Genomic DNA, 16049 nt, shown 5'->3' with positions numbered 1-16049 from the left:
AGCATGTATGTGTGTGTGTGGATATGTGGGGTATGGGTGGTATGGGGTTTGTGGGGGGTTGTGTCTAGGGGAGGGTGGCTGGTATGTGTGAGGGGGTGTGGGTGTGGGGCTCTTCATGTATGGCAGTGCAAGGGGGGTGTGGCTGCATGTGTATGGTGGGGTGTGCTTGTGGAACTCACCCTATAAACACAGGCATACACACATATACTCTCCCTTTGCCCCTCATTGCACAACCACACACACTCTGTGCCCCCCGCACTAGATTCGTAGATTCATAGAAGTAGGGTCGGAAGGGACCTTGTAGATCATCAAGTCTGACTCCCTGCCTGGGCAGGAGAGAAAACCAGGCTCAAATGACCCCAGCCATGTAGACGTCAAGCCTCCACTTCCCTTGGAAGTTGGTTCCAGATCCTAGCAGCCCTGACTGTGAAGTAGTGCCTTCAGATGTCTAGTCTAAACCTACTCTTCAACAATTTGTGGCCATTATTCCTTGTTACCCTGGGGGGCGCTAGGGGAAACAGGGTCTCTCCCAAACTCTGCTGGTCCCCCCTGGTGAGTTTATAGACGGCCACCAGGTCCCCCCTCAGCCTTCTCTTGTGAAGGCTGAACAGGTTAAGGTCCCTTATCCTCTCTTCATAGTGTCTGCCCTGCTGCACCCTGATCATGTGGGTGGCCCTCCTCTGGACCCTCTCAATGCTGTCCATATCCCTCCTGAAGTTCAGTGCCCAGAACTGAACACAGTACTCCAACTGCGGCCTGACCAGTGTCACATAGAGGGGGAGGATCACCTCTTCGGCCCTGCTTGAGATGCACCTATGGATGCACGACAAGGTATGGTTAGCCCTACTAACCGTGACCTCACATTGTCGGCCCATGTTCCTCTTGGAGTCAAGAATAAAAATGGTTAGGGGGCTGAGGCACATGACTTATGAGGAAAGACTGATGGAATTGGGCTCATTTAGTGTAGAGAAAAGGAGACTGAGAGGGGACTTAATAGCAGTCTTCAACTACCTGAAGCAGGGTTCAAAAGAGGATGGAGCTAAACTATTCACAGTGGTGGCAAATGACAGAACAAAGAGTTGCCGCAAGGGAAGTTTGGGTTAGATATTAGGAAAAAGGTTTCTCACTAGGAGGGTAATAAAACCCGGGAACAGGTTACCCAGAGAGGTTGTGGAATCTCCATTCTTGGAGGTTTTCAAGATTCAACTTGACAAAGCCTTAGCTGGGATGATCTAGTTGGGGATGGTCCTGCTTTGATCAGGGGGTTGAACCTCATGAGATCCCTTATGAACCTTATTTTCTATTATTCTATGATTCTGTTAAAGACCGATGAAAAAGAACCGGTCCAGTTCTCCTTATTGTACATTAACCTGCCTGCAGCAATTATATCCCAATCAGAATACTTCCAGGGACAGATCTGGTAGAGTGGGGGCAGTGAATGCTATTGCTTCTACATCCCTCCTTACAGATGAGCTGTTGCCTATATTGGGGCCAATCTGATTTTCTCTTAGGCCCCAACTGCTGTTATTCAGGGGAAGAAACATAGTTGCCAATTTCTTCTCTCCTCAGTGCAAGAGATATGGTTGCTGCAAAAACATACAACTTATAAAAAATTGTAATTAATAAATTCACTTATACAATTTCCCAAATCATCCTAATTAGAAAGGATGTATAAGATCATGCCTTAGGTAAAAGTAAAGCCAATTTATTGCAGGGTAGACAAGAAACAATTTACCCTACACTAGGTTACCTCACCTTGAAATCAGGAAAGCTCCTGATGATATTAAGGAAGCAAAGTCAGGTCTCAGATATCCATTTTGGAATTGTTAATGTTTTTCTTCTGAAGCACCTTTGGCCATTATTGAAGAGAGGCTATGGGAACAGGTCTGAGTACCCATGACTTTTCTTATATTCCATTGTAGAGGACTGTTTACTTGCAACAAATAATAAATTATTCTTTTGGAAGCATGTCGGTGACATGCTGAGCCAAGAGCCACCTATACACATGATGGACCTCTGCCAGATGAATCGAGTCTGATGGAGTGTGCTAATTAGTGTGCTCCAGCAGCCTCCACATCACATGTATTTGGCATCTCTGCATTTCAAAATGATGGTGGGGCGCTTTAATTAAAGCTTATCGAATGAGCTTTAGTTAAAGAGCCCCCACCACCATTTTGAGGCACCCTGCCCCCCTCCACCCCAGAGCATGTGTATAGATGTTCCAGGGGAACAATGTGTAGTACTGGAGATGTACTCATTTAGAGGATACAGCAGAGAGCCAGAGATCCTGAACTCTTCAGATCATTAAGAATCCTACTATACTACATAAATGTTAGTTGTGTTAACTCTGTTGTCCCAATACATCCTTCCTGGAATTAGATTCTGGCTCTGGCTGACACCAGATTCTGTTCTTAGGGTGGCAGCTGGTGCTGTCCATGGGCCATATTCATACCACTCTGGTGCTCACACACAACAGTGTTGGGTTTCACCATTGTAGCTAGAAAAAATAAACAGAGCAATAGAATTGTTTCTCTTTCACATGGCTGATTTCTAGACTGAAAATCTCAGACTAGATGGAGATATTTTTTTTCACCTTTTTGGCTACTCTAAGATTATGTGAAGAGTGGGTGCATCTACATGAGATGTTTACTCTGGAGTTGTGTAATTAGCTCCACGGTAAATGTCTTTGCATCTACATGTGCAGCCCTATAAAATAAATACAAGTACTATCCTGCTGCACAGTTTTTTTGTGCATAGCAGGACATGTGTAGATGCTGTCCCAGCTACCTGAGGTAAGAGGGTGCTTCAGTGCAGGGGCTGCCGGCTAACTAGCACTGCACTAGAGTACCCTCATAACCCAGTCAGCCCCTCCACAGCATGTGAGCTAAGTTGGACCTCCCTGGGCCCCCTGCTAGCCTGATCCCCCTGGCCGCCCTGTGGTCCTGGGTGTACATGTAAATGTGGTGTCCAGGATCAATAAACTCTGGCACAATATGCACCAGAGTTTATTGTGTGTCATTAATACCCATTTGTCGACATACTCAGTGAGTCTTAACAGCCACAGGGTTGTCAAAATGTCCTTCTTTCAGAGAATGGATGGATTCTAGGATAACTGGTAATGGGCTATGCAGCATTTCACAGACTCTAATCTAACTTAACTCACCTACAATTCGAAGTAGTTACTTGAATTGTTCAAGCGCTCAATTATTTTCTCTCTACCAATACTTGATCCTAATATTTGCATGTATGCATCCTGTTCTCAAGTTCTAGTAAGTGAGAACTCAGCATCTCCCCTGCTAAATTCTGTCTGCTTATCAATTTCAAAAACATTCTTGGCAAATTACCGTAATATTTTAGCACCACTTAGACTCAAATGTTCAAGAGCATTTTACAAATGTAATAAACTGATATACATTTCAATGGATAAAGTTATTTGGTGGCCACACATAGCAAAACCTGGAGATTTGGATGACATGTAGACATCATTGAAAACTGATTACAGTTCACTACAGGAGAGTAAAATGACATGTCATAATTATCAGGCTCTGTATAAATTTCAGAGATATCAGTACAAGCTGAAGAAATTACAGAAAAGAGCAGTTTCCTGTTACATAGGAAGTGGTGCTCATGATTGTGTTGCTGAGACTGTATTTGAAAACCACAAATATGATCTCTGGCTTTCTGCTGTATCCTCTAAATGCGTACATCTCCAGTACTACACATTGTTCCCCTGGAACATCTATACACATGCTCTGGGGTGAAGGGGGGCGCGTGTCTTGAGGTGGAGATGCAGTTGGAAGAAAATGTAACAGAGCAAAGATGACCTTCTCTCTCTTTTATTGTTGGCTGATACCAGTCTTGCTTTGAGTTTCCAAGAATACTCAATGACTAAAAATCATCAGATATTAAAAAACATGCTAAATATTGCTTGCTCAGGTTTTGAATGCAAAAAATTTGCAGGAATTAAGGTGTTCTGTCAAAGTTACATATATAAATTAAATCCAAAAATAAGAAAAAAATACTACCATCCAAGCAATTTCAAAATTTGGCCAACCATTTAACAGTAATGTACAGATGGGAAACTTCATTGTTTCATAGTTGATACTTTTTCAAGAGGGCACACATTTAATAACTTCCGACTTGTTTAGATCCAAGTAAATTCCTATTCATAACTTGCATGGGAAACTCAAGTATATGGACTAATATAACATTATTTTCATATCAGAACATGTGCCGCTGCCATCATCTTACAGTAATTTCCATTAGATGACAGGACTGGAATCTAATGATGCTAGCTACACATTTTAATTGCCTTTGCTCTTGCTCTTGCTACTATCAAACATTATGTATTGTTCTGGTGTTTGTGGTTTATACTACTTGGAATATGAATGGGATTATGACATCAGAATGACATCAACCAGGAATTAGCAGGTATGGGCCATCTTCTCACTTCTGCAGTGGTTGTTTTCCCAGAAGTTTCTCAGTCATTCACTTCCTTCCCCTTCAACTGCACAGCAATTTCTTCCCTAGATTTATATTTAGGGAAGATTTTATATGTATACTGAAGAGTGGATGGCAACAATTAGACTCTAGGATACCCCCATTAGATAAGTGAGTTTACTATACACAGGGAAGGCTGTTTCTGACTTTGAAATCCTGAGATTGGAGGTTCCCGGTGCAGGGGCTGGGTGTGGGGAGCGAGTGGAGCTTGGGCAAAAAGGAGGAGCATGTCTAAAAGGCAGAGAGAAGAGGCTCAGGTTAGTGCAAAAGTCCTAGGATCCCAGAGGTGTAAAGAGCACTTCTGGACCACCCTAGAGTCTTCTGTTCCCCAGACTAAATAACCATAATTCTTTCATCCTTTCCCTATAAGACATGCATTGCTTACCCTAGCCTTTAATCATTTTTGTTGCAATGCTGGACTCTTTCCAATCTGTCCACAGCTTTCTTGAAGTGTGGAGCTCAAAACTGGACACAGTACTGCAGGTAATTCCTCACCAACGTTGAACAGAGTGGAAGAATTACTTCTTTTGATTTGCAAGTGATACCCCTATTAATACAGCAGGCTAGCCAGTCTGAATTTGTACATGCAAATATTCTGTCTCAAGGGCAGGACTTTGCACTTGTGCTTATTCAGTCTGATCTGATTGATTTTGGACCATTTCTCCAGTTTATCCAAGTCACTCTGGATCTCATCTGTATCCTACAGAGGTTCTGCAGTTCTACCCAACTTGATATCATCCACAGATTTGCTAAGCATGCACTCAGGCCCATCATTCACAAAGATGTTAAACAATGTGGTACAGACCCCTTGCGAACCCATTTGATACCTCCTCCCAACTAGACACTGAGCACCTGATTTCTACTCATTGAACATGATAATCCAACCAGTAATGTATGTGTATTACAGTACTTTTGCCTAGTCTGAATTTCCTTAGCTTGTTAATGAGAATGTTGTGGGAGACAGTGTCAAAAACCTTGTTAAAAATCAAGGTACCTCACATTCCCTGTTGTTCCCGCATCCATAGAGCCTGGCATTTTATCATAGATGATGTTACATCTGTCCCATGTCTAGGAGAGTGGTACCCAAATAGGGTGCTGCTTCTGTTGGTGGAATAACTCCTTTCATATTTTTCTTTTTTATTGCGTTATTAACATGGTTATAGCTGAAGGCTAAAACATGTGGCATCTAACACTAGGTGCCTCATTTTTGAGGTATCCAGATAAAGACTCCTGAAACCTGATTTACAGAGACATTACCATGGTAATTACCATGCTCCAGCAGACTCGATTAATTGAGTCTGCTCTGATGTGCTGTAATTACAGGGCATCAGAGCAGCCTCACTGCTTGTGTCTAGGTGCTCCATGTTTATAGTTGAATTAGATTGGGATAGGCCAGTTGATGCAGGCCACTATTACCGTTTCTTTCATTTGCAGGGATAGTCCTTTCGCATGTGGTAGAAGCAAATCCAAATGCCTATGATGACACACAGAGAGGCTAAGTTCCAGGAACCACACCTGTTGGTCTCTCCATTCAATGATGAGCACTAAAAGGGAGCTTCTGCCTGTAGGAACTTGAGGATAGCATGATTTAGTTTGTATGAACATGTGTTCATTCCAAACCTGCACAATGTAACTCAAATGTTCAATTAATTCAGATTAATACAAAATACATTAAATCATTTGAGCTAATGTTGGCACAAACCCCTAACTTGGTCCAACACTGAGAGCAAGCTGCCTCCAAGCGTCCCTACTTCTTGTTCTCTAAGGTTATTTGTACACTGAAAGACCATGCAATCTATGTGCACGCAACAGAATGCAACAAAACAAAAAAGGCCACAGAAGGAATGCAGTTTCAGGTTTAATGGCAGGGCTGGCAATGCTCCATTGGTAAGAGGGGGCCTGGATCTTGGAAAGTCACTCCATTGCCTGGTAGTGTTGACTCACTGATGTGTCAGAAGTCACTAGGCATGAGAATGAGAGGTTCTTGGAGATTATCTTTTTCTCCTGTAGTAGAACACAGTCCGAGTTAAGACTGCAATAAAGAGAGAAGAAAATGAGAATATAAAAGATGATTTTGACATTCACCTCTCTACATTTCCCAGCTTCACAGTTCTAGCCAGTCAGTATGAAAGAAAAATCGAATGAGTGAGATTCTTTGGGAAATTAGGCTAGTTAGAAACTGGTTAGTTTATTAATTAAGAGCTTGCCCAGCTAATTTCCTGTGTTCAGGAAGTAATTCCTGAAAAATTCTTCACAACTTTCCCAATCTGCATGTAGTTTAAGAAGGCAGCATCTACACTAAGCAGCACCTTGCTGAAAAATTAAACAGTACATCCTCCCTCCCATGCTGTACATTTGATTAGATTTCTTATTTACCTCTCATTCTCCTCCTCCTCCTTGGCACTGCTTGCCTGGTTCTCCTTCTTCTTTGCCTGTGTGTTCTTCTCCTGTTCCTCCTTGTGGGAGGAGGGCTACAGGGGCAACTTGCCATTTCTATGCCCTGTTATGGTATTACAATGCCAGACAGAGGAGCATGACTTTTAGATGAAGCCAAGGCAAACTGGCTTTCCTAATGCAATGTTTGAGTTTATGAGGTGTTTCCTCCAGCTTGTATTTAAATGAGTTGGCACCTATGGACACATGCAACAGGTGCTGTATTCTGATGTCATTTGACAATGACCATATATGGGAAAGACAAGATTTGGTAATTAATCACAGTTTGCCAATGACAGTTCATTAGTTGGCAGCCATGACAGAGAGGACTAATAGTTAGATTTTACCCTTAGAAGTATCCTGGTGATACTTTGAGAAAGGAGGCGTTACCTTTATCACAGGTTTTTTCAAAAAGGATTCAGCATGGATTGCCTAAATTTTACATTTTTAAACAGGAAATCCAATGGTAGGTGTATGAAGTGCTGTGTTCTGAACACTTACTATAATCCCATGTATATACCCTACCGTGTATTTACCCAGTGGGTCCAGTTGCAAAACAAAGCCAAATCCAGTTAGTTAACCAAAGAGGTAACTGAGTACAGTCATTGAAACCTTCCGGGGGAATGGAATTCAAACAGATTGCTCTCCAATTGAACAGAAAAATAGTAGTAAGAAGAGCTAAAGGTGGAATGTGAAGCAAAACCAATTCAGACTAGCAGTCAGGCACATGTTTTTTTATGATGTGGTTAATTAACCATTGGAATAATTTACCTAGGGAGATGATGAAATTTCTATCAGACACAGCCTTTAAATTAAGACAAGATCCTTTTGTGGCAGAGGGCTTTGTTACACATTACACCTTGAGCTTCTCAAATGTTAATTAGTGTTAATGTTAGCTCAAGTTTAGAGCAGTCACATATTTAGATTAAAAACTTCTCTAACTATCCTCTACCTGCACAGCTGTGACTTGCCATTAGAGTGCTGGCAAGAAGGGGCCTGACTAGGAGCTACAGCTGTGAGTTGCTGTTAGAGGGCTAAGGAGCCAGGACAGGCTTTTATCCCTGCTCTAGGTTGGGGTGGCTTGGAGAGATGGGTTGGTGGGAGTGGGAGCATGAGGGTGGAAGGGGGAGAGTATAATGGTGGGGACTATGTAGTGAAATGGGAGGTGGAGAGACAATGGTAAGGAATGGCAGCTGGGGACTAGGCGGTAAAATTAAGGAAGTCAGCCACTGAAGCTATTAAAGAATAAAATAAAAAGAAGTAAAATAAATAAATACATAAATAAATAAAGAGTAAGTAAATTAAATAAAGTCTCATGTTTTAATAAATTGGGATTGGGACTGAGTTGCCTCAGATCATGGGGACACTGCCCGCCCTGGGAGGGAAGGTCCATCTTACTGGGACCCCAATCTGGCCTCCTACCTTGCTCCTTCCTCTAGGTCCCCTAGCTCTCCCTCCTGGACTGCTCTGTGTTCCTAAGAGTTGCATGGCCAGGTTGGATCCCTGGAGGTCAGAGGGGGAGTTGGCTTGGCTTGGTGTCAGTACCTCCCCCTGGGCAGTAGAGTTCAGGAGATGAAAAGTTTGTCCACACAGAACAGGAAGGTAGAGGAAGGGGACACTGCACCCTGGGATGCTGGAGAATTTAAACTTGGGTGGCTTATCTCTGGGGAGTGGGTACACATTTGTGGAATATGAGCTGGGTAACAGGGGTCAGCAATAAAGCTGCCCTAGAGTGGTGTACTTTAAGATGCCTAAAGGCTGCTTAAACCTAGTTTACACATTTTAATGTGTGGACAGTCCAGGTATTAAGAGCTATCTGAGCTGCCTAACATTAATATGTAACACAGCCCAAAGATACTACAACTGAAACAGAAACTCCAGGTTGTATAAAGGAACTGATCATTTTAACCAAAACCCAGGGCCAGATCCTAATTTCATGTATTATGCATGGTTAGGTGATCCTGTTTTGCCTTGGCTAAGACCTGGAAAAATGGTAATATGCATACTTTTATAAAAATATGCTGTGTTCACAGGCTTAAGCTTGATTTAGAAGTTACTGGGTGTGACAGTATGGCCCATGGAAATCAACTAGAAAACTAGGATAGTCCCTTCTGGATCTTAAAATCTGTGTTTCCCCAAAAGTGCAGAAATATTCAATAAATATTTCTTATATATAGTCAGAAAATTGCAGAATCATGTTTTCACATCTTCCAGAGATTATGAAACACATTTTAGGCCACCAGTAACTACAGGCTTTATTAAACATCAATTATTGAACATTTTAAAGTTTGCTGAATTTTCACTCACGTTAGCTAAAGCTCATCAAAACAAGCTTTAGATAAAGCACCCCCACTACCATTTTTAAGCATGGGGACGCTGATTAATTGAGCCTGCTCCAATGTGCTGTAATTCTGCTCTGATGGCTGCTCATTTATAAGTGCCCAAGAATATAAAAACATGCCTGAGGAGCTTTATGGACCATTAATGTTGCTTTTTGACAAATCTTGGAAAACAGGAGACATTTCAGAGGCCTTAGAAAAAAAAGCCTATCATTAAAAAAAGGAACGCATGGCATGTCTGAATAACTGTATGTAGGTTAGTCTGCCATCAATCATGAGAAAAATTATTGAAAAATGAATATGGACTATAGTCAGTATAAATCTGAAAACTACTTGCACAATGTCTGTGAATATGGTTTTATAGAAAAATCTTTTGTTGATAAAAGTGTGTTGACATAATTTATTTTGTAAGATATTTGATTAGTTGTATGTTAAGGAACGAATAAGTCAAATACCTTACACATGTCCACTTAAGTCAAATGCTTGGGTCTGGTTGTACATAACTGTGCACTGTGTACTTCATAATGATTCATAGTAGGTGGAAAGTGGGAATATACAGAGCCCTAACTCCATCTCTCTTGTTCACTGTTTACAGTGACCGAGCTGACATGAAGAAAATCCTAACTTGATTCTGACATAAGCCAACTGCATAATACTACTGGCAGAGTAAAGGGGGAATTATGACACAAAGGCCATCTAAATATAATGCCATAGGTATCTACTCTTCGGGTAGCATTTTATGCTGACCCCTTGGGCCTAGGATCTCTGCTTAGTATCATACTCCATTTTGTTTTGAATTAACTAATTCAGTAAAGGGAATTAGGCAGAAGTAAGAGGCAAGGGTAACTAGGAAGGAGAAAGTGGTTGTCTGGGGGGAAGAGGGTATATTCTAGGCATGAATATTTAAACCCAAGAGTAAATGGGATTATTTAGGAAATGATATCCTACTTGTAGTTTGACATCAGTCCTGAGGAAAGGAAAAGCAGATTTGAAATACTACCAGTCAACAATAAAAAAACCCTAGCATCATTGTCTTTAGAGGAAGCAGAGATCTCAAAAGCATTATATAATGGAGGTCTGCAGGATTATCCCCATTTTACAGATAGTAAAAATGACGCACAAAACTGATATTGCTCAAGGAGGTTACAAGTCACCAGCAGAGCCAAAGGTAGAGTCCAGGTCTTGTGTGTCTCAAGCTAGTCCCAAACTGTCAACTAGGGAGATGTTGCCTCATTAACTACATGATCTGCTTTTGTATAATGTGCCTATGGAATTTTAGATTATCTTTTAAAACAAATTGCAGAGCAGTTCCAAACACCATGCCCAAAATATTGAGAAGCCTGTTGGTACGATATTGGTTGCAATGTAACAGTAGTCTATGACCTTCATATTAATATTTTTCTAAAGGAGGTTTTTTACATTTATTATAGGCCTGTAATGGTAAAAAGGAGAGATGATGAGAGAGCAGAAAGAGTTTAAAGAAACAAGGGAGAAAGCAACACTGATAATACCCCAACCTGGGTCTAGCTACCAACAACAACTACCACAGGAATAATATTGAGAGTCATTAGGGCATCCCATCCTAAAAAATTCTCTCTTTCATTACCTTATTTGGGCATTGCCCCATATGGCCATTTTTCCTGGCAACAAAAGGGACCTTCTGTATGTGGTCATATGATGAGTCCCTTTAAATAGACATTGCAACTCCAGTTCACTTCACAAGCTCACAGATACCATCAGAGAAACAGGTTGGCTTGGCTCAGCCAAGAGATGGTGTCCTTGTTTTGGGAACTTTGAGCAACTAAATTCACAAGAAGATGGCAAGACATAGAGGCCAGTGCTACCATCACTGTGGCTGCAGCAGGAGCCAGAGGAGAACTCCTCCAAGCAGAAGGAACAGGAGAAACAGGAAGTACTATAACAAGCCACTGGGAAGGAAGAGAGGTAATGGCTAAAGGCCTACTAATATTACCGGACAGGATATTATATGAAAAAATAGATATTAGGATTGCGAGTTGCAAATAAGACCCATCTTCCCCTCCTAGAAATCACTGTAGTACTTGCCTGTAGGGCAGAGCTCTCCAAACTTTTCATGTTGGTGACACACTTTTTAGACATGCATCATTTCGCGACACAGTAATTCAGTTTTACTAGCAAGCCGGAGGTTAAACTAACCCGTTATAAGGGATACGGACACATACATAAATTGTAATAACGAAATGTATGGGGACACAACATATCTCATGAAAACCTTTCATTTATATTTTTAAAAATATATGATTTGTAAGATAATAACATACATTGTTGTCATTTATGAGTAACAGTATGTAAGTATGTGCAAGAATTAAAAAAAGTTGAATAACACCAATAACTACTTACCATTTTAATGGGATGTATGAGGTTGATGGGATGAACACAGTTTCTGAATATTTGGTGGAATATTAGATAAAGACACTCGCATTTCGTCATCAAGCATTTTTAAGCTTCCACGTTTGAGTGTCTTTAAGTTTGCCATCGTTGCAAAGGATACTTTACAAATGTATGTAGTAGAAAACTGCAGAAGAATTTTTAACGCTTTTTTAGCTATGTTTGGATGCATTTTTGAAATGCAAATCCAAAAGCTGTCTAAGTCACCCTCTTCATAGAACATTAACAGATTTCGATCATTTTTTATGTCAGCTAATTCTTCTTCTTCAATAAGTGAAAAGTTCCTTGTTGCAGTTGGAAGAAATGGATTTCTGATCCAATCACAGTCTTGAATTTCAACATTTGGGAAGTCATGCTGAACTTTCTCTCCGAGCAATGTTAAATGGTCAACAATTAGCGAGCTGATATCACATTTTAGCTCGCACTCAGCAGTTTTGGAAAACATTTCAAAATTTCCTTCTTTCACTTTCCTTTTCCAAATTGCTATTTTGTCTCTCATAGCACAAATTTTATCTACCGCTGTTAAGATATTTTCTCCTTTTCCTTGCATACTGGTGTTTATTTTATTCAAATGTTCAAATATGTCAGCAAGATATGCCAATTTTGTGCACCAAAGTTTGTTTTGAATTAGATTGCAGAATTCATTTTGCTGATTTTCCACAAAAAGTTTAAGCATCATTTCCCTCAATTCGTATACACGACAAAGCACTCGACCTCTTGAGAGCCAATGAACTTCTGTGTGTAGTAGAAGCTTTTTAAACCTTGCCCCCATTTCTTCACAAATATGAGCAAATAATTTTGATTGAAGAGGTCTACTTTTAATGTAATTGACCATTTGAACCACTTTGTCCAAAACTTTTCTTAATTCATTTCCAATGGTTTGCGCGACTCGTGCTTCGCGATGTAAAAAGCAATGAGTAATTATAATATTTTCATTCTCTTTCTTTGCTAAAGCTATAAAACCTTTTGTTGAACCAACCATTGAGGGTGCGCCATCTGTGCATATTCCTACACAATTTAACCATTGCAAATTATTTTCCATCATGAAGCAATCTAAAGTTTTAAATATATCTTCACCTCTAGTTCTCATTGGAAGTTCTAGACAATACAAGAATTGCTCAATAATTCTGTCAGTATGAATGAAACGTATAAAAACCAATAATTGTGCTAACCCACTGACATCTGTTGCTTCGTCTAATTGCAATGTAAAGATCATATTATTGTCTTGAAAAATATCCTTCATTTGCTGCTTAATGTCATCAGACATGTCTTGAATACGTCTTCCAATCGTGTTATCTGCCAAAGGGATTTTATTAACTTCTATCTCAAATTCAGGCCCAAACATTGTTCGAACAATAGCACAGCAAGATTCCTTTATGGTGGTTTCGGCAATAGTGTGTGGGTCCTTGTTTTTGGCAATTATTTGAGCAACCAAGTAACTTGCCTTTTGAGCTTTCTCTGTTGTCTTCATTCTCTTTGTGAATGATGCAGACTGCTTCTTTATAGATTTTGAAAGCTCAGTAAAGTATTCTACTGGTTTTTCTGACAAATGACTGTATTTTGAGGTAAAATGACGCTTTAATTTATTTGGTACCAAACTTTCATTTGCAAGTATATCCCCACAAACTAAACACCGAGGACAAGGATTGTTTTCATTACCAGAAAATGTGAACCCCAGTTTCATATAATCTTTATTGTATAAACGAGGCTTGGAAATTTTTCCTTTACACTTCTTACGTACTAATACAGACCGTTCAACAGTTGATTCTTGCGTAGTTTCCTCTATAGCGGCTACATTTTGTTCATCGCAAACGTCATCTTCACCAACTTTTCTTTTCTTAATTAGAAACTTATCCATTTTATGGGTAATTCAACTGCAATTTAATGAATAAATCTATGCGAATTTATTTTTAGGTTTTAGCATTAACTAAATATGAAAATAACAGGACTGTTTTTAGCGCTTATCTTTCTCTGTTTTTTCTTATGAAAATAACAGCATCTGCGCTCCACTCCCACAGTGATAAAGTGAGATAAAGATAGGAATCAGGACCAGGAGAAAATGTGAAAAATAAACAAAATTAACTAAAGTATTTACAATACATATTAGGACACATAGGTCCAGGTAGGAGCTCAGCTGCAAAAACACATGAAGTAGAGAAGCAAAAGTCCAATAAAAATGGTGTAAATATATATGTCTCACTACAAGGCTATATTGCTGCAAATATTTGCAATGCCTATGTCCAGAGTCCAGTTCCAGCACTCTCTGGTGGTACACTGCCGGTGGGTGGTCAATCCACAATTACAGCAGAATAAAAATAAAAATAAATGGCAGAAATCAAATTATAAGTGCCACGTGGTGAGTGGCTTGCTGTTTGCCACATTGGGTTTGGGAGGGTGGCCTACCTTCAGCCAGCAGCAGGTGGGTTGACTGGGTGACAGCCTGCAGCTGCGCTTGCACGGGTGATTGGGAGCACGCTGATTCCGAGGCTTCTGGCCTCCACTGAGCTCCGTTCCGATTGGCCAAGATGGCGGACGGCCCGCTCGGTGCAGTCCCAGTCCAGGACCTCCGGGGGACTCCTCCGCTCAGCACAGCTGAGAGTTGGGGGTGGTGTAACTCGCAACTAATTGCTCCGTTAATTGCTCCGTTAAAGAAGTCTCCAACGAGAATTCCGAATTCTTCACACTCCTCACCGTACCGCTCTGACACCGCCAATCACGTGCGTCCTATGTCAAGATGCCACATGATCCTAAAGCAGCTAATGTTAAAGCAGCTAAGCCTTAGCTGCTAAGGCTTAGCTGCTTTAACATTAGCTGCTTTAGGAAGTTCTGGGGGAGGGGCCAAGGGAAGCAGATGCAAGTAAGGGAGCTCCGCGGTGCCCTTCCGCAAAATTTTCTGCATTTCGCGCGACACACCTACACACTGCCACCGACACACTAATGTGTCGCGGCACACAGTTTGGAAAGCTCTGCTGTGTGGTATAACTCATCCCTAAATGTGGTGATGCACACTCATACTGGACTAAGATGAGGAAAACTGATGGCTTCCATCTAATGCACTGCAAGGCGAGCAGTAACATAGGAGTCCCCACTGCATTTTGGGATGATTCTTTGGGGACTTCAAGCTCAGTTCCTATGAATGCTCCCAGCAGCCTTTCCTTCTTCTCACTGTGTAGTTAACTATTTTGGTTTTCAACACTGTTGTTACAATGGCACTGTTGTTACTGTGCTGTCATTTAGTACTGCCTTTTGGAAGTACTAAAAGACGGCACCGTAACAACTGGTAAGGAGCCATGTGTGCTGTTTTAGGTACTATATCACCATTGCAACATGATATAATGGGGAGCACGTTGCTATGGCATCATAGATGTGGTGTTGCAGGTTTTGCCCATGGATGCTATGTCGCTCTAGTGCATTGCTACAGTGACATAGCATCACAAGTAGACATGCCCACTGTGTTTTAGCTTATTTTTAGAACACAGAGTTAAGTAGCCCTAAGAAAATGCAGTGATCCAATGAATTATGTATGATGTCTGAAACTTAAGCCTGTCACATAACAGCCTGTTTCCTTACATAGTGGGAACAACTAAAGCTTAACTGCAACCTAATTTCCTCAAATATAGCCTATGAATGAGAATTCAATTAAGTATATATAAAGTTTGATATGTCACACTATTCTGTTAAGACTCATAGGCGCCTATTAGAGCTAATTTGGAGATCAGCTTTTATACTCTTAAGAGTGATTTTTGGTGATTTTTATACTCTTAAGAGTGATATAGGATTTATTCTGTTTATGGTGTTGTAAGTTTGAGGAGGACATGCTGTACCTGGGTTTGCAAAATAAATAGGCTGAATTCCTGCTTTAAGGGCAAAATAGGCCTTAGTCTTCACTATGGCATGGCACTGAGTGGCTCCATGTTATTTTTAGACATTTAAGAATGAATTTGATATATCAAATAATTTCAGAGGAAGCTGTCTGCAAATGAATGATTTGAGAGAGTTCATTTTTCTACTTTGGATGAAGGCCAAACATACACTTTGTCTTCTTACATATCATTTACTAATAATCCACAAATATTTAAATGTCCCCTCTTGTATTCTCATCACAGGGTATGTACGTGTCTGTGCTACATACTACTATTGGAGAAAAAGAAAATAGACTCCCGTGTTCCTGTTCACATGCTCAATGCCTTCAAACCACCTTTGTCTCCATCTTCATTGTGAAAAGAAAAAAAGAACCCCCCCCCCCCCCCAAAAAAAAACCCAAAAAAACCTAACAACCACACAAACAAGTCCATCATGCAAGACACCACAAAAGGACATGGAAGTCCTTGGAAGTTCTAGAAGCCCTCC

The 16049-nt window shown here is 40.7% G+C and overlaps 1 protein-coding gene across 1 annotated transcript; it reads right to left on the bottom strand.

Annotated features, from left to right (window-relative positions):
- Positions 1-11655: 11655 nt before the first annotated feature.
- LOC132248272 (zinc finger BED domain-containing protein 5-like) lies at positions 11656-13557 on the bottom strand. Its single transcript, XM_059721310.1, has one exon. The coding sequence runs from the start codon at positions 13555-13557 to the stop codon at positions 11656-11658; it is 1902 nt and encodes a 633-aa protein (XP_059577293.1).
- Between the last annotated feature and the right edge of the window lie 2492 nt (positions 13558-16049).

The sequence above is a fragment of the Alligator mississippiensis genome, chromosome 2 (genome assembly GCF_030867095.1).
Source record: "Alligator mississippiensis isolate rAllMis1 chromosome 2, rAllMis1, whole genome shotgun sequence".
Taxonomy (NCBI): Eukaryota; Metazoa; Chordata; order Crocodylia; family Alligatoridae; genus Alligator; species Alligator mississippiensis.
Note: the sequence above shows the minus strand (reverse complement) of the source record. Positions and strands in the feature narration are given on the sequence as shown.